A 25726-nucleotide genomic window follows, 5' to 3' on the forward strand; every position below is an offset into this window, starting at 1 on the left:
GTACGTCGAGTCCGTGGAGCGACTGCATGAATGTTACTGTCACATCGTGAAAAAACGACTGGGGGTTGTATGCGTGGGGGGGGGGGGGACCAAAATAACAGCAACCGTTTGCTGAGGGAAAGCCCATGCAATGATGTCATGGGATCCAGTCTGAATCGCCTGAAGTGCACAGTGCCAGACTTCACCTGAAAAATCGGGCAATTTAAATGTTGACTTATCCGCCGATAAAACTGCCTATTTAACAGTTTGAGTTAAAACGTTTTATTACATGTGAGGAGCTCAACAATTCGGCGCCAATTCCACGCTGACATTTCTTAAAAACACGCGGGGTTCATCCGATATTCCCGAAATTTCACCTCATCACTCCTCAGTGCGACCGAAGCCACAATACGATTATTGCTCAGAATTAAAGACGCGTTTATTGATCACATGTAAGCCGAATGACGCATGACAGTCCAACGAATCACAGTTACTATGTAACGAGTCATACGTTCTGTGCACGTTTCCGGAAAAAGCAAGTGAACATAAAACGACATATTTTTGAATGGAGTTTGGCGGTGAGACCAGAGCCTCGTCTTCTCTCTTCTCCTGCAGGAGGGTTACTCACATGAAGGAACAAACCTGCGACCTGGTCAGTTTCAGTGCGGTCACCTGTTAATATGACACACACACACACACACACACACACACCTCCGGACCGGGTGTGACGGCGCTCCACACACACACACACACACACACACACACCGAGGGAGCGGTGATATTTCAGCCGGTGGTTGGGGTGCTAGGCACCGCTGCTGCCAACGGTACCGCTGATGTCAAGTTACTTTACGTGTAGCAACGCGTTTCCGGTTGACGGCCTTCAAAATAAAACAATAACTTACTTTAAAGTCCATTTACATTTGTATTTGTTCTCATTGACGCGAGTAAATAATAAGAGGCATATTGTAATATCCATCTCAATGTGGCAGACACACATAATATATAATAGATAGTATAGAATACTAGTGTTTGCATTATACACTGCACTGTTGTTTAGTTAGTTCATTTAATATTATTCTATTTAATTGTATATATTGTGCATTTTTATATTTAATATTTTTACTGTTATTTTAGTTACCTATATCATAATGCTGCTGTAGTGAACAAATGTCCCCTTGCGGGATTAATAAACCATCTATCTCGTTATCTATCTACATGTTTTATTTTGAAGGTACTATCTTCCTTTTTCCGGTGTCATGGCCACCTTGACGTGGCTCTTCCTCTCCAAGGCGATGTGAACTACTGCGAGATTTACAGTTGTAAAGAGTCACAGAGGGGTTTATGGCTTGTCATTGTTATTGTTCGTATTATGCAGATTCTGTCAGCTTTATATGAGACGAGGAAGAAAAGAGCAACAAAGTATCCATCTGGAGAACAAACTGTGGCTCTATGCCGATATTTTACTGACATAAATAACTATATGATTATTATACAATCATTCAAATATATACTTACTGAAGAAGAGTTCAATTAACCTTTGAATAAACAGATGTTTTACTGCAATATTAAAAAATGTAATTCTTCCAATGGAACAATCACTTGAGTAAAAAGTATTTTCAGCAAAAATGTACTCAAAGTATCAAAAGTATGTGAAGTAAAAGCAGAAAATGGTCCCTGTGTATATTAGACATATATTATATTATTGATTGTTATGTGTGTGAGCAGCATTTTACTGTTAGCTGGTGAGGGTTGAACTGTTCTACAATTATTTTACATTCTGCTGAATTTATAGCATTGCATCTTATTTTATACACTCATCAGATGTTTTGAATGTTAAATTTTGATCTGCAAAGTATCTACGTCGGTCATATAAATGTACTGGAGTCAAAAGTACAATAGTAGCTGAACTAGTGGAGTAGAAGTACCGCAGCCGGAAATCTAAATACTCAAGTAAAGAACAAGCACAAAGTACAGTAGTTGAGAAAATGTACTTATTTAGATTTGACCACTGTTTAAAACACAGATCTATTTCTATCCACGGTGGACCGGTCTCTGCTGGAGGATCTGGGTCTGTCCACGGTGGACCGGTCTCTGCTGGAGGATCTGGGTCTGTCCACGGTGGACCGGTCTCTGCTGGAGGATCTGGGTCTGTCCACGGTGGACCGATCTCTGCTGGAGGATCTGGGTCTGTCCACGGTGGACCGGTCTCTGCTGGAGGATCTGAGTCTGTCCACGGTGGACCGATCTCTGCTGGAGGATCTGGGTCTGTCCGCGGTGGACCGGTCTCTGCTGGAGGATCTGGATCTGTCCGCGGTGGACCGATCTCTGCTGGAGGATCTGGGTCTGTCCGCGGCGGACCGGTCTCTGCTGGAGGTTCTGGGTCTGTCCACGGAGGACCGGTCTCTGCTGGAGGATCTGGGTCTGTCCACAGTGGACCGATCTCTGCTGGAGGATCTGGGTCTGTCCACGGTGGACCGGTCTCTGCTGGAGGATCTGGGTCTGTCCACGGTGGACCGATCTCTGCTGGAGGATCTGGGTCTGTCCACGGTGGACCGGTCTCTGCTGGAGGATCTGGATCTGTCCGCGGTGGACCGATCTCTGCTGGAGGATCTGGGTCTGTCCGCGGCGGACCGGTCTCTGCTGGAGGTTCTGGGTCTGTCCACGGTGGACCGGTCTCTGCTGGAGGATCTGGGTCTGTCCACGGTGGACCGATCTCTGCTGGAGGATCTGGGTCTGTCCACGGTGGACCGGTCTCTGCTGGAGGATCTGGATCTGTCCGCGGTGGACCGATCTCTGCTGGAGGATCTGGGTCTGTCCGCGGCGGACCGGTCTCTGCTGGAGGATCTGGGTCTGTCCACGGTGGACCGGTCTCTGCTGGAGTCTGAGCTGAAGGAGGTTCTGGTGAACCTGCATGAGTTCATCTGGTTTCACCAGAATCCGACCCGGTGGCTCCGATGACGAGCATTAAGAATGACTCTATAGAAACAGACCATCTTCTCTCTGATGGTCTCTTTACTGATGGAGGTCTGATAGAGGATCAGGACTACACTGAGACTGGTTCTGATAGAGGATCAGGACTAAACTCAGACTGGTTCAGGACTAGGGTTGGGTACCGAAAATCGGTGCTAATATGGCACCGGTTACTATACGACCGGTATCTACCGGACCGAAACGCAACACAGATTTCGGTGCTTCCTTTCGGTGCCTGAGCCGATTGAAATACTTTTTTTACTCTGATGACGGCCGAGCCGTGCGCGCTTAGAAACAAACCCCTCCATCATTCTGGCGAAGCTTCGGCCATGATTTATTTAAAAAACCGAGAACGAGATCTGTCAAACTGCTGGCAGGCTACTGACTTCCTCCATCGACATCCGGGTACTTAGCGCTGCCGCTCATAAGCACAACAACACAGGCACGCGAAACTTTCTTCTTCTTCTTCTTTAGGTGTAGTGGCGGTTGGCAAACGATGAATTGGCGCATTAGCGCCACCAACTGGTAAAATAAAATAAGTCAGGATAGGTGTCGTATTTTGCCAAATATGCTCATATTTCTGTAAAAGAATTGCTGAAGTTTGAAGCTGTAGTGTGTGTACAGAGTGTGTGTGTGTTTTGTATTTATTTATATTTATTTAATTAAGTATACTTTAAACAGTTAATATATTGTTCAATTTGAAGAAAAAAGTATCGTTTCAGGCACCGGTATCGTTTTAAAAGTATCGTTTTAGCACCGGTATCGGAAAAAACCCAAACGATACCCATCCCTATTCAGGACCAGGTAAAAGTTCCTCACAGTAACTAAGTAAAACTACAGCCATTAACAGGTTATCAGAACCAGATTTATTGGTCTAGTACATGCGCGCACACACACACAAAGAGTTTATGTGTGAAACTTTTCCATACAAAATACTGCGATCTTATTGGTCCTTAAAAGAAAGGAGAAACTTTCCTCGGGGATGGAAATGTGGGTTCTTTGTAATTTGTAAATGGAAATAAATGGTCAGGAAAGAGGTGCTGACTGCCTTCAATGGCTAAAACATTCTCTGTCTGTTGTGCAAAAGTGTCCAGTTGAGTTCCACTGATGGACACTTGTTGTTGATTGCACAATAAAAGAAACATTATAACTGCTTCTCACTCATTCAGCCATGCCGGCTTCAGAGATGGTCGAGCAGCCAGAGACAGATACAGCAGCCAAATCACATAAAGTTAAAAACATATTATTTTAAATGCATGGAGTGATGGTGGGGGGGGGGAAACCCAGGGAGGGGGGGGGGCAGAGATGGCAGACAGTAGAATGGATCTGGAGGTTTATAAATAGTGTCTGAAAGAGACACTGTAACTCCAGCCATAAGTAAGCAGCTCAGAGCCACAAAGCCGTCTGCTGGCCCGGGACAGAGGGGGGGGGCAGGAAACGTCCAATCAGTGAAGAGGTGGGAGCGCTGAAAGACAGCCGGTCAGCTGACCGTCACTGTCCGAGGAAAAGCTTAAATAACAGACGTCAAAACAACACGTGTCCATTTACACTCGTTACATCAATAGTTAGGTTTATGAAAACATCGTGAAATATTTAGTTAGGTTTAATAGATCATGGTGAAATACTTAGTTATGTTTAATAAAAGATCGTGAAATATTTAGTTAGGTTTAGAAAAAAAAATCGTAAAATACTTTAGCTTGTGAAGTGGCGTTACTTAATTAAGAACGGCAGTTACGAGACAAATAAATGCACTTTGACTTCTCGTTTCTCACAGGAAACGATCAGCTGTCTTCTGGTCGAAAGATCGTATTTTTCTGCCTCGTAACGAGCGTCACTATTACACAACGGTTAACCAGGACGAGCTCCAAATCCACTAAACCAGCCTGAACATGAAACATTGCATGAGAGTCTACGGAGCAGAGCTCCTGGTCAAAACTGGATCACGCTACACTGTGATTGGACAGTCTGTGTTTAAAGGGGCGGGACTTAACAAAGGGTCAATTAGCTGGGTTTGCCGTCCATAATAGCTCTGAATTCATACACAGATAACAAGTGCAATTTACTTTGCAAGTGGATATGACGGATAGATTATCATGGGAGTGGTATAAGCAGGTTTTCTTTATCCTAATGCAACTGAGGAATGCATAATTGAGGGAAATGACAGGTTTCTAAACAGCGGAAGGCTTTCATTACTGGAGGAGGAGGTCCACAGCAGCCAGCATGCCATGTGTGCTATACTTAACCTCCCGGTAGACAGGCAGCGTCAACAGCGCAACGAGGGAAATAACAAGATGACAGATCTCTGGTAGTGCAGCCGGCCAAGAAAAGGTATACACTCACAGTTCTGCCGAGAGGAGCACTTTAGAAAACACACACAAACACACAGAGCGGAAAACTTTGCCTGGAGACGCAGAGGAATGAGATGCTCATAAAACATGCATGGTGTGAACTCCAGGACCAGGTCCCAGCTGGGCACCCGTTCAGGCTGCAGAGTTACAACTGGTCTTAAAAGGCCGATACAGACAACAACAACGCTGTTGTAACAGAGCTGCAAAACAGACAGTCTTCATTCAATGTAGTTATGTTCAAATGTGAATATTTGGGAGGCTAAAAAATAAGACAGAGGAGCAGACTGTCAGACCCTGCTGCAGTGAAATGAGAGGTTTTCTAAAGGGAGTCTGGTGCTCAGAGACACTACCACTTTAGTCCACAGGGGGCGACAGAATCAACAGGAAATGAAAGTTAGTTTTAATGTAAATAAAAACGGAAAGCATTACAATTCGACTTTTTAATATTGTCACATGGACGTTTCCGGCAAGACGGACTTCTTTGGTATTCGGTATCTTCTACGGTATTCTGTCAATTTCACCATCAATATTACAATTATAGAATATATCGAAATATATAATAATTATTATAATTATAGGTGACCCAACAGGGGGAGCCACAATCTTTGCAGGCACCGAGTCACATGATGTAGAATATTCAAATATAAAATAAACAAGAAAACAACACACATTATTCTCACTTCATGATAATAAAAGACTTAAATTTCCTTATTTATGACTATTAAAGTGCCTGAACACTGATCGCTTATCTACGCACAGGTGGTATTCATCACGTCTACGCTGCTCATTTACAGTTATCTGAAGTTCGGAGCGTACAAAAGAAAAAGAAAGAAAGTTAAGAGAAGAAGAGGAAAATGTTGTTGCATGAGATTGTTTGTGAGGTTTACGTCTCTTGCAGCAATAGAAGTGGAAACCTATTGTCTTTAAATGAAGAACAAACTATGAACAATCAAAATGAAAACAAACTAAGTTAACAGACTATTATCAGAGTCATGTACTGTCGACCAAATGAAAGAGGTGGAACAAGTCATTGTTTTGCCAGAAACAAATACATCTCAAGTCTCAAAGACTGACAAGTCCCAAGTCCTAAACTTTGAGTTTCGAGTCCTAAACGAGTCTCAATGCTCTTAACCAAATGTGCTGTCGATCGTCTTCTACCCACACATCCTGTAATGCATTTTTTGTTGACCAGTTTTTGTACGTAAACAAAATGATCATGTTTTCCAACTGCTTTAGGAAATTCATTGATTTGCGGCACACACTTTTTAAATAACATACTTTTTCCTCTAAGGATTTTCAAGTTAAAAGACTCAAGTCGTTGGTGGTGAAGTCCAAGTGGAGTTGCAAGCTTTTGTATTTTCTAAAGTCTTGAGTTCACACATGAACACACTGTTCTAGTCCCATTCTTGTGCTTCTACACGTCCTCCACCCTCTCCGGGCCGTAAAAGAGGGGAAAATGCCAGAAGGTTTACTGCTGTGCAAACATGCACCTGTAGAACACACTCTGCTCCACCTCGTCCCCCCCCGCCTGCAACAATCACACCCATTCATTCTCACAGGCCAGGCGTAGGCTTTATCATCATGTGACATAAGGTCAGTGTGCTTTTATTCACACTGGATCCACGTTTGTGGACGACAGAAACCTCGACATGATGTCAAATGTAGCAGTGCAGAGTGAAAACAGGCTAGACGTGTAATATATATAATAATATATATACACATGTGTAATGCATGGTGGTACAGTACCTGGACATAGTCTGTAGTCTCCCTGGGGCATCATGCTCTTCATCCTGAAGGCTTCTTCAGGGTGGTTGAAGCGGAAGAAGGCCGACTGGCCAAAACACAGCATGCAGCCTGGAAAACAGAAGATCATTTGTGTTAGTGCAGGAACTTAAAAACACGTTTCACTGAAAGTAAATGAGTCAATTTATCTCCAGGTTTAAAGAAAGCTGGCCCACTATCGCTCCAGTGAGCAGGTCCTGATGATCTGGTGACTGTACGTCTTTAAATTAAAGGAACCGTTTGACTTTTTGGAAAATATCGCGTTTTTTGCAGAGCACACGATGTTTTCTAAAAACACGGAGAAGACGCCAGTAATGCAGCTTTCAGCAATTTATACAAGGTGCTTGTGGGGGTTGCCCTGACGAAGCGGTATGTTCCGAGTCAAGTCCCAAGTCAAGACTAACAAGACCCAGGTGAAGCACCAATTCAAGTCCCAATCACAACAATTCATTTGAGGGCGCATAAAACACGACCCGTGAACGGCCCCCAACACTACTTTCATGTCTGCATGCTGAATATGAAGCTAAAGTGTAAACTATTCCTTTAAGTTGACCAACAGAACAATCATCCACAGAGGACCGTGGTATCAGCCAACAGAGAGGGGAGTAAGGCGACGATCAGGCGTCAGAGTTGTTCTGACAGCATCAGAGGTGAAAGCAGTGCAAAGAGCTAAAACAGGAAGTGCTGACTCAGCTTTCACTGTCATTAACAGAGACACTCACAAAGACAAGAAAACACGAGGACGCCGAGTCCCTGGTCACCATGTAAAAGTGATGATGGATGATTTATTCAAATGAGCATCAGAAGTGTAAATTACTTTTTTATTATTATTAAAATACCCCCCAACATCAAATAAGCCCGTCTTCTCTGGCTGATTGAAATCCCATCGGTTTAGTTGGACTGTCTGATGAGCCTCGCCCAGACATTCTGCAGGAAACACATCCAATTAAGGAGATAAGATGCTCTGAATGAAACAGCCCAACAGTAAACAAAGTGATCATCTACTTACAGCTCAGTCGGTCTGTTAGAAGTTCGTTAGCTGGTCGAATGTAAAAGTCTGTGCAGAAGTCATCGGAGGTTCACGGTGTTATTATCTCAACAAAGTGCTGCCTCAACTTTCTGGGTTTAACTTCTTGGAGCTCTTCAAAGCACTAATCAATAATCTTATAATAATAATAATGTATGAAAGGTATCACTCACAGTGACGGACCAACTTAGATTCATTACTAAACTCTGCAGTTCCCCTCGTCTCCACAGAGCCTCTCTATTCTTCTTCAGCGCGTTGGTTTCATGGAGCGTAACGTTCATGTTTCGGTTCACTCTCATCAGCTGTTTACGGCCGCAGCAGAAAAAAATCAAACAACACTCACTGAACACCAACAGACCAAACAACTGACAGACAAAGGTCGCAACTTGAGACTCGACTTGGACTTGAGACCAAAGAGACCTGACATATAGCTTAACGACATGAGACTAGACTTGGACTCGTGACTAGAGACTAGAGACTAGAGACTAGGCTTTGACTCATGACCAAAGATTCAAGACTAGACTTGTGACTAAAGACTTGAGACTTGACTTGGACTTTGCTAAAAATCACATTTGTGAGTATTTCTGCCTCAAACTTGCTGAAATAAATCAAATTATTGGAATCCCGGTGCTCACAGTCTACCCATGATTTACTCATATTGATTATTATGACATCCATTCATCATGAGCCGACTGTTGATGCCGACGCTGATCAGGCCTGTATTCACATGACGCACTCGGTCTCTATGGCACCATTCACCATCGTTCAGCATCCACTCACGTCCTGGTTTGAAACGTAAAACAAACCATAATGTGCATCAATAATTCATCCCTTCATGAGCCACGAGCTCGACAACAGATAAGCGATCTCGTGTTTATTGCCTTCACCAAATACAGCAGCGCCGTCCTGCTGCGATTACGAGGGCCGAGATAAGATCCGTCTCTGTCGTCAGCCGGGAACACGAGATAGGAAAGATGGAAACTTCTCCATTACGTTAAGGTGCCAGATGCTCTTTTATTTTGGCGGGACAGACGCGCTTGACAGCTTTGGAAGGAAACCGCCTGATTATGAGCTGCGTGCAATGACGCAAATAAATGGAAAATATGTTTTTATCAGTTTTAAAAAGCAGTGATCTGTGCTGGTAATATTTGTATTCTGTTGTGCACAAAAGCTGTTTTAACGTGCATCTGCACGCTACACCCTGTGCACACGGTTGTGTTTTCTGCAGACAAGTTAGGAGCCAAAAACCAGTTAAATGGATCCTTTTATATTGGTTCAATAAATGGCCAAATGCAGCACTTCTTCTTCGCCATCGGTGTCCGTTATTATCATTTCCATCAGCGTTCCCTCCGGCAGTTTACGACACCGTCTCCCAACATAACTTTGGTTGGTATTTTTTCCACAGTTTGAAATAGTTTCTGTGGATATTTGGAAGTCTCATCAGCAAGATGCTGAGTGGGATATTTGAAAGCAGTCATCGGGATGTTAATACGGCGGTCTGCAGCTCTGATTTCCTCTGGATTCTGTCTCTGCTGCCTCCACACTTCTACGTCTGACGTGCACGAACACGATCTCAAACCGGTGAGGATCAAATGAGCCGATTCTTCAGAGGAAAGCGCTGTTTAAAGGAACGCAGCTTGAGGCGTTTGGTGACGGATCTGATTCAGTTCTACTCAGCAGTTAAATATGTCTGTTGGAGGGTTTGGGGAAACACTGATGGAAGGTGAATGAAAGATCACAAGTCCACTAATGAGATGTTGTTTGATCTTATAGTTATTGTAATAAAACACCTAAAAGAACCCAAAATGTATCAGGAACAGCTCCTCAACCACGAGGCTCATGTGTTTATCTCTGATCTCCTTTGAAAGCGTAAATGGATATGCAAAGGGGCGGAGCTTCAGGGCTCTACTTATTGACTGCAGTTAACTTTTGCTGCATATAAGCTGCTAACCAGACGGCAACCCCCGGTTCTTTAAAGTGAAGTCAAAGCTTCATGTGTTAAAGCTGCATTCTCTCTAGTGTCCACCAGGGGGCGACTCCTCTGGTTGTATAGAAGTCTATGAGAAAATGACTCTACTTCTCTCTTGATTTATTACCTCAGTAAACATTGTAAACATGAGTTTATGGTCTCAATCTCTAGTTTCAAGTCTTCTTCAATACAGCATGATGTTCATTTAGTACATTACACAATCTGGTGCTTCAGAGATTGTTCAGTGTTTTGTGGACATTCAGGACGAAGAGGACGCTACGAGCTGATGGATGAGAGGAGACGTGTCTCCTCCTCTTCATCGTCCTCTCAGCACAAACTGCTGCCGGCAGCTGACACTCACTCTCTGCCCCTGTGCGCGTGTGTGTGTGTGTGTGTGTGTGTGTGTGTGTGTGTGTGTGTGTGTGTGTGTGTGTGTGTGCGTGTGTGTGTGTGTGTGTGTGCGTGTGTGTGTGTGTGTGCGTGCGTGCGTGTGTGCGTGTGTGTGCGTGCGTGTGTGTGTGTGTGTGCGTGTGGGGGGCCACCAGGGATTAGCACACGATGAGTCAGCAAAACAGAGAGCACACTGTACACAAACACACAAAAACATGCTCATTCAGAAACAAAACACTGAGGTCGTGTGTTTTCCTCTGACAGACAATAACGGCCACCAAAGTTACTTTACTGTACTTTATGCAACATAGACATTTTTAGGTGGTAAAAACATTCAGCTAATTATTATTTGTTTAAATAAAACGGTAACGCGTCTCTAAATTTGGTGATTTTTACCTTTTCAGAAATTCTAGTATAGTAGATAGTAAAATATAACAGAAGCGGAAAAACACCACAAAACTGCTTTAAATTCAGAGTGTTAAACCCAAATATACCATTTACTGACTCCTTTGGTGTCTTTAATGCATTTACATTGTGTGATTACCTCCTATTCTATCTCTGTTATATAGTAGTTTTCATTCATAGTGGCAGAGTCCGCCATTTTCACACTTTGTTCAAATTGCCGACCAACACACACGAGGAAATAAACCTTTACATTATGTGACCGCTGATCAAAATGAGCATTTCCTACTAAGGCTGCTTCACAATAAAAGCATCCAACAAATCACCCAGGACTGGAATCTTAAAGAGTACAGCTTTAAAACATGTTTATTGCCCATGTTTGCATGACTTCCATTTATGTTGCTCCTATTTTTCATTTTCTAAAATATACCTCAACATTTAACATGCTTGACATTTACTGACGCTCATTAATAAACATTTAAAGGAAAACAGGCCGTGGATATAGAACACTGACCTTTGAAAAGATGGTTTCAATAACAATAAAAAACGAATTAATGGTCGAGTCACAAAGCGAAACCAATAAATCAATTCGTGAGCTCAACATGATATTTATCCAAATCAATCCATCTGGTTTCATCCATTACTGTAAATCTCTCGATGCCACAATTAGCACTCATCAACTCCGCCATCACAACGCCAACCAGCTCCTCATCATGATGGATCCTCTTACAGCCTGGAGAGACACTTCAGGGAGCGTCCGACAATAGAGCTCCACAGAATCAGTGTAGATTTATGGAGTATTTATCCAGATCCCTGGAGGGTTCTGGATCTAAACGGATCGTGTATCACACTCAGCGAGGAGCGTTGGGATCATAAATCATGTGGTTATTCATTATAGAGCAACCGGCAACGTGTTGACACGGAGAAACTGCAGCGCTTCATTTTGCAATTACAGGAAATTAAATGTAATTCAATGGACGCGCTTGGTGTAAAGTCAATAAACTGGATGAGGGGAGGTCTGCTGGGACGTTTCCAGCTCCAACAAGGTTAAATGTTGTAGAAAGAACCAGCAGCTCGTCAAACGCTTATCTTTAGTGTTTATGGAAGCGACGTCAACCAGTCGCCACTCAAACAACGGGGGGGGTTTCCAAACCTTATCTCCAGACGAGGACGCTCTCATATTAACAACAGGCAGCCGGGCGTGGGCGGTTAATGAGACCAGAAGAAGAAGCCGAACCCAAACAGCCCCACCTCAAAACCACTAAGTCCCTGTTTTCAGACTGGAGAGGCTCGAAGTGAAGGATGTTTAGGGATGAGTTGATTTTTCCGGCATGTCTGAATGTTGCTCAACACATTTATGACTTTGTGTTCCTGACAACTACATAACAAGACTCAGCAGAGAGAAGTCCACGCCCTCGTGGGACCTTAGCTCAGGGAAAAGAAACGTGGTAGTCAACCGAAAGATTATTTAAGAATTTAAAAGTAACCATTTAGGCTACATCCACATTACTGCGTTTGTTTTAAAAGACAAGTGAACTCAGTCCAGACGAGCGTTTTAGCTGTTAATCTCCGTCCATACTACCACGTCTGAAGCCAGGCAGCAACCTCCGGGTCTACCGAGTGAAGTCAAAGCTTCATGTGTTAAAGCTGCATTCTCTCTAGTGTCCACCAGGGGGCGACTCCTCTGGTTGTATAGAAGTCTATGAGAAAATGACTCTACTTCTCTCTTGATTTATTACCTCAGTAAACATTGTAAACATGAGTTTATGGTCTCAATCTCTAGTTTCAAGTCTTCTTCAATACAGCATGATGTTCATTTAGTACATTATGGTCCATTTAGAGTCAAACAGACCATAAAGCAGGGGATGCTTTAGGGCGGGGCTACACAGTGATTGACAGGTCTTGAACATCGTGCAGTATTGAAGACTTGAAACTTGGAGAGAATGCAGCTTTAAGACACTTCAGCATTGACTTCCCTCTTTAGAACCAGAGGTTGCCATCTGCTCCAGACATGAGCTAGTTAGCAGTGACTTGTGGTGAAGACGCAAAACGCCGACACACATTCTTTTCAGATAGCCTATCAAGCTCACCTCTCCCTCGGTGGTCCGGTCGAACGCTGCATTTAACTTTCAAGGCCTCGTCCTCAAAAGGTCCCGTTCTCCACGGCGATCAGTCCTCAGGAGCTAATCAGCTGAGGTGACAGGGAGAGTGAACCCGGGGGGGACGGAGGGTGAGCTCAACTTTCCCCCCAGCAGAGAGGGTGGCCTCTTTGACCTTTGGAAGTCTAAGTTTCCAAATTCAAAACTGAGGGAATGAAAAAAAAAAAAAAAAAAAAAAAGCTCCTTTTGGGGTAAATGAAGGACAAATGTTGGAATGTTCTCTCTGGGTTTAATTCAGATAAAATACCACTGAATGGGGGTTTTTCCTGCAGATTCAGATCTGCATGTTTAAGCGGTTTCCATTCAGTATTTTAATGCTGAAACGGACAATTCTGGTCTCTAGGGAGCGACACAGATTTACTGAAAGCTTCTTTCTCCTTCCACCAGCAAGATGAAAGAAGGAAGATATGGATCTTTGTTTTTCTGCCCCTTCAGTTAAAGAAGCGTTACTTGAACAACATCATTCAAGACAGGCCATCAGGCTTTTAAAGTCCAAATGAAACTAATGTTTGTCACTTTATCAGCTACTTTCCCATCGTATTAATTCTACAACTATTCCTCAAGAAAACTACAAAATTCAAGCAGTATAGTCTCCACATATTAGATCTAGTTCATCCATCCAAATCCAAGATGACCGGTCCACCGTGGACAGACCCAGATCCTCCAGCAGAGACCAACACCGACACCACGCTGCTGGAGACCCAGGACGTATTGCTGGACCCGCTGGAGGGAAGGGAGGCACGGGAGAACCAGGACTGAGAGGGGCAGACTGTCAGACCCTGCTGCAGTAACATGAGAGGTTTTCTAAAGAGAGTCTGGTGCTTCTTTAAGGAACTGGGCATACAAACGACTCATTGTATCATGATGTGAAGGTTGTGACTCTCTCACATATTCTTCACTTTGAAAATGTATCTTAAGAGGAAGGAGCTCATCTCCAGACATTACAGGGATGGACCCAGAATTGGTTCCCATTCCAATTTAAAATCACCAACAGCTCATTAACCGTGATGTGGATCAGTGCTGCTACTGTTTGCTTTCATGTGCAGCAGTAAAATCTATCAGCTCCACATCTGGCAGAAACACACAGCAGCAGATCTTCTTCTCTTTCTTCATGAGAACCCTCTGACCTGCAACAACAACACGTCAGGATTCTTCCAAGAAAACTGCGGTTCAGGATGAGCTTTCTCCGAGGCTGAGCTCAGCGAAACCAGAGAATCCACTGAATCAACGGCTGTGCTTCCAAAAACAGGGAAAATATTACACATTGCCATTTTCATAATCATAACGTCAGCAGAGGAAAGGAGAGGCAGTGTTGGTGCGATTGGGGAGAGACTGTAGTGAGTCCTGTGGAATCCAGCCAGGTAATCAGTTAGATTGATTCCCTGAACCGGAGCGAGAACCATTTCTCCCTCAGACTCTCCAGGAATGATTCATCTAATCGCCGCCGGCCACTCACGGTGAGTGCACTCCGAGTATTACTGCAAGATCAGCATCTTTCAGCCCGAGCACCGTCCTCCAGAGCGACTCCGCTTCCAACCAAGAAACAAGCGAACACGTGCCAGGAGAAGGCTCGAAGGGTGGAGCACTAAACATCATTCATCACGCCTGCACAGAGCTTCCCATGTGGCTCGTCTTCTAGGAGTGAGGACACATAAAGATTGTCACTACCTTCCCTCAAGGACACTTCAACCCCATTCTCTAATAAGACTAAGTGGATCATAGAGAACATGCTGTAATGCAAACAAGGATCCTACAGACTGAAGGTGAAGATCTATAAATAGGACTCGTCTGTCAGCAAAAACCTTCTTCAGTGTTTCATCCTCATAAGTACACTATGAAATATACACAATGAAATATATACTACAAGATGTGTAATACTGGAAATAATCGTTGAGAAGCAGATTAATTACTTCAACAATCAAGTGACTTTCCATCACTGGGGCTGAACTAGCCGTCAACACACGTGCTCAGATATCACATTCTTTCTTGTAAAACGCTCTCACATGTAATTATAATGTCCTGATTCTTTTTAAATGTTGCCGATATGGATGGAATAGATGTACAGGTTTGGAAGTGCTATTTGAGTGAAAACAAAGGAATTGTGCTCAGAAGTTACGAGTCTCGAGTCTTTGGTTGCGTCCAAATTTTCCACTTTTGACGACGTCTTTGTGGCGATTAGTCCCGCCCACCCTCCCCTGTGATTGGACGGTTGGGTAAAAAGTAAACCAAAGTTAAATATTTTTCAACTTTCAGCGCCCAGAAAGAAATAACAATAATGACAAGTGAAAAGAGATGCGACCTGAATCAGAGAGCAACTTATTTAATACCAGAACTGAGAGGAACGGTCTTTGTAAACCCGTTGAGAGTTTTCCTCTAAAGCCAAATCGTGCCTCGAGGGCTCTGTGGCATCAAGACGGTCCGTTCAACCCATCCCACATATGTGACCAAATATTCCATCATTGCTCTACTAGCGTGGGGTTGTTCCCCTTCACTCGGGTATGACCACATGGAATCTCTCCAGTGAGTCAGCTCTGAAGATTAGTCAGAGGAGCCGGAGGTGGTCGGAGAGAGAACGCTTCATGTTGATGTGGAGTCAGAGACACCAACACTCACCGGCACCATTCACAAGATCGGGCTTTTAAACAATCGGCAAAAACTTCACCGTTTATGAAACAAGAAGCTGTGAAAACAGACATTATCATCAGATTTTCATCATTTCAACGGACCTTGAACACATCATGTGTGACGAACGCTTCTGTCAGGAAAACCAGCCAAAACAAACTTAAACTTCTTCATGTTGTCATTATAAATGTCTCCTCTAATAAAGAGTTCACTTTAACCTGAATGTGTTAAACATTAAAGTGTGAAACTATGACGTCATGATTGATTCATCTGAGACCAACAGTCATGTGACTACAAGGAGGAGACACTCTGACTGAACTACAGGAAGTGAACACAGAGAGGAGAGGAGAGAAGAGGAGAGGAGAGAGGAGAGGAGAGAGGAGAGAAGAGGAGAGAAGGGAGGAGAGAGGAGAGGAGAGGAGAGAAGGGAGGAGGGGAGAGGAGAGGAGAGGAAAGGAGGAGAGGAGAGAAGGGAGGAGGGGAGAGGGGAGGAGAGGAAAGGAGAGAGGAGGGGAGAGGAGAGGAGGAGAGGCTGAAGTAGAGGATATCAAATGTAAATAGTTGAATATATAAAACATTTGTAGCCTCAATTAAATTAAACACTTGTAAACATGTTTGATTTATAGATTCCATTGTTTTCCAATTTTTATAAAAGAAGTTATCAAAGAAATTGAACTTGTGTTTTTTCTTTTTAATGATTGATGTCATCATAACTGTGTTATTCTGCACTACAGACATGTTCTAGTTCTACTCATGATGGTTCTGTTTCATAGAGGAGCAGGACTTTTATTTTGAAGAGAAAAACGAGACCACAGAGAGAAAGACGTGACGGGAGCATAAAGCTGTTCGAGGTTCAGAGGTTCTAAGCGTTGCTCACACTGATCACGATGTGACAAAGAAGGTGTATAAATGCTGGTAGTAGCACCTCACAGCTGTGACTTCTCCTCCAGCTCAGGACTGCTGTCACGTGTTGCTGCCTCTCTGCAGCACGCTGCCTGTCAGGGAAGACATGCTTCATCTCATGCAGCATGTTCACAGGAATCCTGTCACCAGAGCACCAGAGCAGTCAGAATGTGTGGATTCAAGCCCTGCATGTAGTTCACTTTACTGGATTTATATTTGATGAGGATTCTGTTGTTAGCGCTGTATACCAGAGGAGTCCCTCTTTTTTGAATTAAGCATGTGATGATATCGTATTGTGGGGCCTCTGGTGATGCTCACCCCTAAATAACAGACGTATTTCCAGTACAGATTTCTGTCTGTTCTTCTAAAGAAGCTGGAGTTTGGTATATTAAAGTTTTACACTTGAGACCACGATGAGAGCATAACTCATCCCAGCAGCGTCTGAGGAAAGTCCTGACTGTGATTCACCGTAAACAGCCCTGAAGCTTCGCTGCACTTCATTCCACAGACTTCATTCTCCTCGCCGAGTCTCTTACTTGTTATCAGTTGACTATGAGGAGAAACTCTGCTCGTGTTGTGATGTTAAAAACAAAAGCACGGTGACGTCACTGAAGCGCAGAGGAGCCGCAGACAAAAGAGATGCCCACAACTACAGCTGCCGGTTGCTATGGAAAGCTGACGGTTTACAGCCTCGGCACAGGCCGGGGAGTCAAACCCAGCGGTTAATCAATGACCGTCTTCAAACACAGACGCACATACCAGAGGGAGATACGGGGCTGCTTTGAGAGGAGGAGGAGGAGGTCTGACCCTGCATTCCCATCATGTGGTGAACGAGCGTCTGAAAGGTTGGAAGAAGTGATCACATGTTGGAAGCAGCCTGACGCCGGCGAGCTGCCACGATGGAAGACATCTGGAGACGGTGGTTGCTCCTCACACACACATGCTTCTGACTTTATGTTGTGCAGCGAATCCACTCAGAAATGTGGGTCACATGCACAACATCCAGTCTCACAGGTCGAGTCCTTTCACACTGAGATCATGGAGTTATATGTGGAATATGCACATTTTTGGGTGGTTTGAAAAATAATCAATAATCAAATGTTTTATGGTCACGACTCAACTTCTAGTTGGTTGGATGTGTTCTATGATGAAACCTCTTTGTATCAGGGTTTCTCTTATATAATGTCTGTAGATAAGAAGTGGACGTAGGCGTCGTGACCCAACTCGTTGGTTTGTGTTCTGCGGTTTTGAATCCTCAAAATCAGCGTTTCGGCCGTCGTCATCTTGGTTCTTTTGCAACCAGTGAACAGGAAGTGACCATATGTGGACTGAGGAGGAGTGACGTAGAGACGCCGTATACGTCTCTGTTAGAGACCTGTCAATCACTGTGTAGCCCCGCCCTAAAGCATCCCCTGCTTTATGGTCTGTGTGACTCTAAATGGACCATAATGTACTAAATGAACATCATGCTGTATTGAAGAAGACTTGAAACTAGAGATTGAGACCATAAACTCATGTTTACAATGTTTACTGAGGTAATAAATCAAGAGAGAAGTAGAGTCATTTTCTCATAGACTTCTATACAACCAGAGGAGTCGCCCCCTGGTGGACACGAGAGAGAATGCAGCTTTAACACATGAAGCACCTTCATGAGTAGAACCAGCGGACTGTCCCTTTAAAACTCTTAATGAGATCTCGTTGCTCACAGCGTCTTCATCACACGGACCAGATGTAGTCTCCAGCAGGCTGTCAGCTGCTGGTGGACGCTCTCCACGGTAACGTGTCCGAGGCTTGTCCGAGCAGATGTTCCTCCCCCTCCCCCCACCATCATCATCCCTCTCCTCCTTTTGTCAGAACAACTAAAGCCAACCTCCTGCTGTGCAACACGCTTCCAGAGGCAGATGGCTGCAGGTCTGAGCATCAATAAACACGACACCAGACTGTGTGATCTACACGTGGCTTAGAGGAAGTTGCATTGCTGGATCGCTCAGCACGACTTTCAAAGTATTTCAGTTGGAAGTATTGCTGGTGCCTGCAGCAGGTTTTTATTTCTGTCAGTCGGGAACCTAAAGTTAGGTTTAGGAAGAACATCATTGTTGGGCTTAAAATAAGTAAAGTCAACTTAGGTTTAGGTAACTAAAGAAAGACTTAATTGTTGGGTACAAAATAAATGTTATGTTTAGAAAAAATGTTTTGAAGGAGTCTCGAAGGCCTCGTGGTTGTTCGTCCTGTGTTTGGACTCGTCTACAATCAGAGGTTTCTCTCGATATGTAACACCACGTCATTAACTCTGACTGGTGCTAGGTTGTTGTGGATGCGTTTGATTCGTGTTTACATCGTGAAAAAATAACCTTATTGACTTCCTTTTTATTGTTTCCATGCTGAGCGAGCTGTCGGTTCAAGAGCGCCAAGATCTGAATTAGGGGCATCGCGAAAACACTAAATGCAGAATAAACTAAATTAAAGATAAATTAAACTGATTTTTTTTCTCCCAAATTCTCTCAAGACATCGCGATAATATTGTTTGTGTTCATTATTTTGAGAACTGAATTGAGGATGCACTGACCAGGTCACTGGTCAGGTCTCTGAGTTCATACTCCATCTTCTGAAGCAGATTGAGGTCCACGTCCAACACCTTCCTTCAGTAAAGTCTTTGTCAATGTTTATATAAAACAGTGTTTCCACTGTTGGTTTTAGTCCCCGGCTTCATTTAAACTCACATTAAAGTGAAAGAATAAGTTGGATCGGTCCCTAAACTGAATGTTTCACTTTTGATAAGAAGTAAATCTTTTATGATGAAACTTTCTGGAGGGAAATGTTTCATTGAAACTCAAGGACTTCAATGAAAGCGCCACACGAGCTCGTCCTGCTTCCATTCGTTCCCCTTTACATGCACCACATGTTCTGGAACCACAAACATCCTCATCACACACGGTGAACATTAGAGTCACCAGATGTGGTCGGCAGTGAGGAGCTCGGCACAAAGGCCTCCGGCGTCTCTTTCCTTGCCCCTCGGTGTCGTGAGAGGATGTGCGGTTCAGAGTGTGTCGAACACAACATGCAGCAACACGACCAGCTGCTGCCAGCTTCCCCTCCACACATGTCTGACCTGGTCTCTGGGCCCCGCTGGGAGAACCACATCACATCCACTAAGGACTGTTTGCAGAGGGGGGGGGGTCTCCTCTCTCTGACTCCTCACATCCTTCTTCCCCCTCTCACAGTGGGGTCAACGCAATGTGTCAGAGAGAAGACAAGTGTTGAGGCGGTGTGGTGGAGCAGAGAGGAGGAGATGTTCCTGGTTTTGTACTGGCCCCCCCCCCCCCATGGCAGACTGGGACCTTCAGATCCACAGCGGTACTGCTAGTACATGCATCAAACACATGACACCTCGTGGACCCAGAGGCCTCTGGATGAGCAGAATGCATGAAGGCAAAGCTCAGTTCTATTCCAGTTAGCAGCCCCGGTTAGGTCACATCGGCAACCAGGAATAGCAGTGTAACAGTAGACAGACACACAGGGTCTGGTCATGCCAGGCTGCATGGGGGGTCTGCAGATCTGGCAGACTTGTATATGTCTGTAGTCTATAAACAGAAGTCACATGGAGGCAGGGGGAGTTAGCACTGAAGAGAGCTGGAGACAGCAGCGGCAGAGCAGGTGTTGCGTGTGTGAGGAGACAAACCAGACTGCGTTCAGAAGACTCGCAGGTTAAAGTCTCCAAGCTTTCAGAGGAAATGTCTTTCACTGAAGTGTGACTTACACAACTGGGAAATGTCAGAAGAGCATTTCTAAAGGAATCGGCATGAAGACTAGCCCGAGGCAGCTCTCTGTGTAAACAACATCCACGTGTGTGATGTGCTAACAGAGCTAGCTGCCACCCAGCAGGGTGCATCCAGTGGACGAGCAGCGCGTGAAGAACAGCCACTAGAAGTGCATCTTTAAATACTCGAGTCAGCAATGTTTGGTGGATGTGTGCCGAAGTGAACAATGACTCCTCATAAACCTCAGGAAGCCTAAAGTAATATTCTGTCACGTGTACTTTACCGACCTACGAGCACGACGTTACATTCCTCAGGTTTATAAACGGAGTTTGGTGCGAGTGAAGAAACTGAAGCGATGCAAGAACGTGCGTTTTCAAAATTAGCGACAACTAATGTCCACAATCTGCTGACTGCGCACAGACTGGTTAGCCCACAAACAGCTCTCAGACCCCCGCAGTCTGTCACTCCATCTACCGGCTTCAACTCACTACTAAGCCGGCAAGTGCTGCAGGCAAACACCGCCACAACCACCTTCAAAGAAACCCTCCACACATTTAAAACAACTTACTTTAACTCCTGTGCACGAGCCTGCTCTCTCCCTCGGTGCTCCTCATCGCGTCTGCTCCTTTAGAGTAAAGCCACGTGTTCTCTTTTCTCTGTTCCTGCGGGTTTATTGAGGAGCGTTTATGGCTCTTTATTGTCCCGACGCGCTTTTGTTATGATAATCCTTCTTCTTTAGAGCCAGAGACTCTTTAATATGTGCTGCAGATATGCGAGAGTTCACAAAAGAGAAGCTGTCTGTTTGCCCCACTTGTTAAGAACACGGGTCCACGGAAGCCTTGGTGTATTCCAGTTTATTAAGACTTAAAAAGATAAAGATAAACACAATGCGGGTTCTTTTAAGTCATTGTTTTATCCATTGTCTCTCAGTGAAGACGCGATCAGGAAGAAACAGCTGGTTCTCAGTCCGCAGAGAGAGAGAGAGAGAGAGAGAGAGAGAGAGGGACTGTCAGAGAGGAGGAGGAGGAAGGAAAGAAGGTGGAGATCCTGAGTCAGAGCTGTGCAATGAGAGACAGGATGGGGGGAGGACCACACACACATCTAAATCTACAACAGAGGAACTTAACTGATCAATAAAGTATATTGATCATCATCATAATAATGTCAGAACGTCCTCCTACTCTCCTCTTTAAACACACGTGCCACTTCAATAGCATACTTGTCTTAACGTACTCTTTATTTATTTATTTGTTCATCACATTTTATTGTTAATTGTCATATTTTCTATTTTTAAATGATGTCTCTTACTGTTGCACAATGTTTACTGTCTCGCACCAATCCCCAACATTCCTTGCATGTGTATCGTATTTGACAAAAAAACGTTTCTGATTCTGATTCTATAATATTTACACAAACTGCCACATCAATAGAGCCGACACAAGGTGTGTCTCTCGCTCTCTTATCATGTTATCACTACAAGAACAAAGGTGAAAGTATTACCATATGTGAAAGCCATATAAATACACATGAAAGGAAGTATTCAGTGTTCCCTGGAGACACACAGATATTAGGATAGTGTGTGTGTGTGTTTGTGTGTGTTTGTGTGTGTCACTTATCTTGACTTTAAATAGAGTCAATGTGTAACAGAAAGACAAATTAAGAACCTGTTCCTGTGTAGAACCGGGTTCCGGGCGGCATACCTCTCACCTCACCACAATCACAGCAATAGTCAGCATGCTAGCGATTAGCATCTGCAACTAGCAATTAGCATTAGTGCTAGCATTAGCAGAAGCTAATTAAAAAGGGTAACTCCCAGTGTGAACAGTAATATAAAAAAAACAGTAAAGTCTGGCTAAATTGTAAAAGGTTTTTTTATATGTTCTGCAACTGTAGCATTAAAGCATGGTGGAATTAGCTAGCCAGCTAACTAGCCAGCCGCTAACTGAGTAGAATGAAACTTAATGCTTCGTCCACACACAGCGTATAGGAAAACACAGAGAGAGGCGAAGTCCCGCCCCTTTTTACTGTGTCCCCCAATGGGACCTTATTTTGGCGACAGACGAATGACATCACTATGACATCACAGTGTTTCCATGGGCCCTAATGAAGCTTCTCCACTGCAGCAGAAGTCCATATTCACAGGCTGAGTAGTCAGTGACTGAATTTAATGTTTAAAAATGGTGGAGTGCACCTTTAAACTTTCTAAATTATTAAACAATATGTGAAATATCGTTGTTTATTGCTCTGTAAATGGGTTTTAGAAGGTTATCCCTCAACTGGCTCGTCTTAACGTCCTCCTCTGTTGAAACGGATCCGCCTCTCTTCCCCGTTGTTGTTCCTTTAAACATTTATCATTTTACATTTAACATTTATCTAAAACATCAGCTCATCCCTCTTTGAACAAACCGGATTCGTCTTTTTTCATCACGAGCCCTTCATTGTGGGGATTTCCCTCCACTTCATTTATGCTGCAAATCCAAACAGATTACCGCTTTTCATTTCGCAACAACGCCGACGTGTCGCTGCTCGATCGACGCCGTCGCTCGACTACTTATTTGCAAAGTAAAAGAAAAACAAACCGCATTACATCAGCAGCTATCTCACTATGATGCATCCTCTACTTTATTAAGTGTACTGTCTCATGGTAAGTTTAATGTTGTGCAACCAGTCACTTCCTGTTGCAGCTCTTCTGATCCTGACACATGAACTCTGGTTTACCCTCACACGCCTTCTCCAACCTGAAACCCCCTCTGGGGCTAAAGTGGGATCCATGGGGTAAATATAGCCCCCCCCGTGACCCCGCTCAGGTTACCTGGCCAGAGTCCAGGTTGAAATACCAAAAGACAAGAGCGGACAACGCTGACGGACGACACACAGTTCTTCTTCTGCATTCTCTCTAGTGACCACCAGGGGGCGACTCCTCTGGTTGTATAGAAGTCTATGAGAAAATGACTCTACTTCTCTCTTGATTTATTACCTCAGTAAACATTGTAAACATGAGTTTATGGTCTCAATCTCTAGTTTCAAGTCTTCTTCAATACAGCATGATGTTCATTTAGTACATTATGATCCATTTAGAGTCAAACAGACCATAAAGCAGGGGATGCTTTAGGGCGCAGCTACACGGTGATTGACAGGTCTCTACCAGAGACGTATACAGCGTCTCTACGTCACTCCTCCTCAGTCCAGATATGGTCACTTCCTGTTCACTGGTTGCAAAAAACAACATGGCGACGGAGAAATCTCCGAACTGAAGACTTCAAAACATCAGTCCACAAACCGATGAGAGACGTCATGACGACTACGTCCACTTCTTATAGACGGTCTATATTTAACCATTTACGTCGGTTACTACTGAACTCTGTAGAAACCTGAGTAGATTCTGACAGCAACCAAACATTTAGATGTTGGTAACAGTTGTAATTCAACGTTTATAGTTTTTAAAGTCGTCTGGATGTTCTGGGGAAAATAATTACATTTTTGCTGACAACATATTCTAGATGACGTTATCTGTAAAAGATGAATTACCGTCTTATCAGGAGAATTATGACCGGAGGGTGTGATGACACAGCAGCAGAGGAAGGAGTTCACATCCTGTGAGTCATGATGAGTCGTGTCCCTTTAACTTACTCACATTCAACACTGGACTTCCTCTGAAGGTAAACTTCTATGAATGTCCATGACTACAGTAGAGGCTACAGTTCTACTTCCTGTCTGACTGGTTGAAGCAGCGCTGTGATGAAAGGATATAACTGATACAACATTTATAGTTTCTTTCAGATGAAAGGGTTTGAGACCTGGTTCCTTACGTACAGGTGTGAGACCTGGTTCCTTAGGGACAGGTGTGAGACCTGGTTCCTTACGGACAGGTGTGAGACCTGGTTCCTTAGGGACAGGTGTGAGACCTGGTTCCTTACGGACAGGTGTGAGACCTGGTTCCTTAGGGACAGGTGTTAGACCTGGTTCCTTAGGGACAGGTGTGAGACCTGGTTCCTTACGGACAGGTGTGAGACCTGGTTCCTTAGGGACAGGTGTTAGACCTGGTTCCTTAGGGACAGGTGTGAGACCTGGTTCCTTACGGACAGGTGTGAGACCTGGTTCCTCATGGACAGGTGTGAGACCTGGTTCCTTAGGGACAGGTGTGAGACCTGGTTCCTCATGGACAGGTGTGAGACCTGGTTCCTTACCTTGTGATAGGCGGACCGGCTGAGAGACCCGGAGCCCGTCGATGGCACAGAGGTTCCCACAGGGGTGCAGCGTGATAACCCCCGACCTGTTCTCGATGTAGCAGTGCTGGGCCGCCACTCCGAGGCCCTGGATGTTGACGTCCATGGAGCCATGACCCAGAGTGGTCCGTCCTGTGGGGGGGGGGGGGGGGGAGGAGAGAAGGTTAACATCTGATGTGGTCGACCGCTGATGATGTAACACAAGGAGCTAATAAGGAGTTGTTGTTGTTTTTTACTGATGATCAGTTACAGCATATTTTAGGAAAATATTACCAGTAAATAAAAATAAAAATATACATCATATTATTGAGAGGTCTCTGAGAGCTGCGAGGTGGAACTGGAGCGGCCATGTTGGACAGACAGACAGACGTCTCTTAGCCGTTACATTGCTCGTGTCACTCGTAGGGTGAACTTAGCATGAAGCTAACTGGTGTGTCGTTTCTCACCCTCAGGTAGCGGCAGCAGGGTGATGGCGGTACTCAGGCGTCCACTACCCAGACTGACCAGGTGGGGGCGCTCTGCCTGGAACTTCAGCCCCTTCCCGGTCTCGATCAGGTCCAGAGGAGTGCTCTGCAAACAGAAGTCAAAGGTCATAAGTGAACTGAGATGTTTGATTGGGATGAATTAGCCTGTTTTCTGGTGATTATATGTCTTCATCTTTCTCTGGACAGGAAAATAAAATTTGTGGTTGACTCATAATCCATTTTTATGTTTTTGTTTCTATTTTAGTTCCATTTAATGGCAACATGTTTCCCTTTTATATCAGAATTACTATAAAAACACAGAAAGTTGCATCACATTGTATGAATAAGTTGACAAAACATGTATTTTTTATGAGCATCAGAGGAGCATCAGAGGAGCATTAGAGGAGCATTAGAGGAGTATTAGAGGAGTATTGGAGGAGCATTAGAGGAGCATTAGAGGAGTATTAGAGGAGTATTGGAGGAGCATCAGAGGAGCATTAGAGGAGCATTAGTGGAGTATTAGAGGAGTATTGGAGGAGCATCAGAGGAGCATTAGAGGAGCATTAGAGGAGCATTAGAGGAGTATTAGAGGAGTATTAGAGGAGTATTAGAGGAGTATTAGAGGACTATTAGAGGAGCATTAGAGGAGCATTAGAGGAGTATTAGAGGAGCATCAGAGGAGCATTAGAGGACTATTAGAGGAGTATTAGAGGAGTATTAGAGGAGC

At 44.3% G+C, this 25726-nt stretch overlaps 1 protein-coding gene across 1 annotated transcript in view; it reads right to left on the reverse strand.

The window, feature by feature from the left end:
• Positions 1-25726, reverse strand: part of phldb1b (pleckstrin homology-like domain, family B, member 1b) — a 69587-nt gene that overhangs the window by 38460 nt on the left and 5401 nt on the right. Inside the window, exons 3-5 of the mRNA XM_076082017.1 lie at positions 24982-25105; positions 24119-24667; positions 7044-7151 (exon numbers count right to left, since the gene is read on the reverse strand). Coding sequence (XP_075938132.1) covers positions 7044-7151; positions 24119-24667; positions 24982-25105 — 781 coding nt within the window. The remainder of the gene's footprint in view (positions 1-7043; positions 7152-24118; positions 24668-24981; positions 25106-25726) is intronic.

The sequence above is a fragment of the Anarhichas minor genome, unplaced genomic scaffold, assembly GCF_050575085.1.
Source record: "Anarhichas minor isolate MPS153535 unplaced genomic scaffold, ASM5057508v1 ptg000088l, whole genome shotgun sequence".
Classification (NCBI taxonomy): Eukaryota; Metazoa; Chordata; class Actinopteri; order Perciformes; family Anarhichadidae; genus Anarhichas; species Anarhichas minor.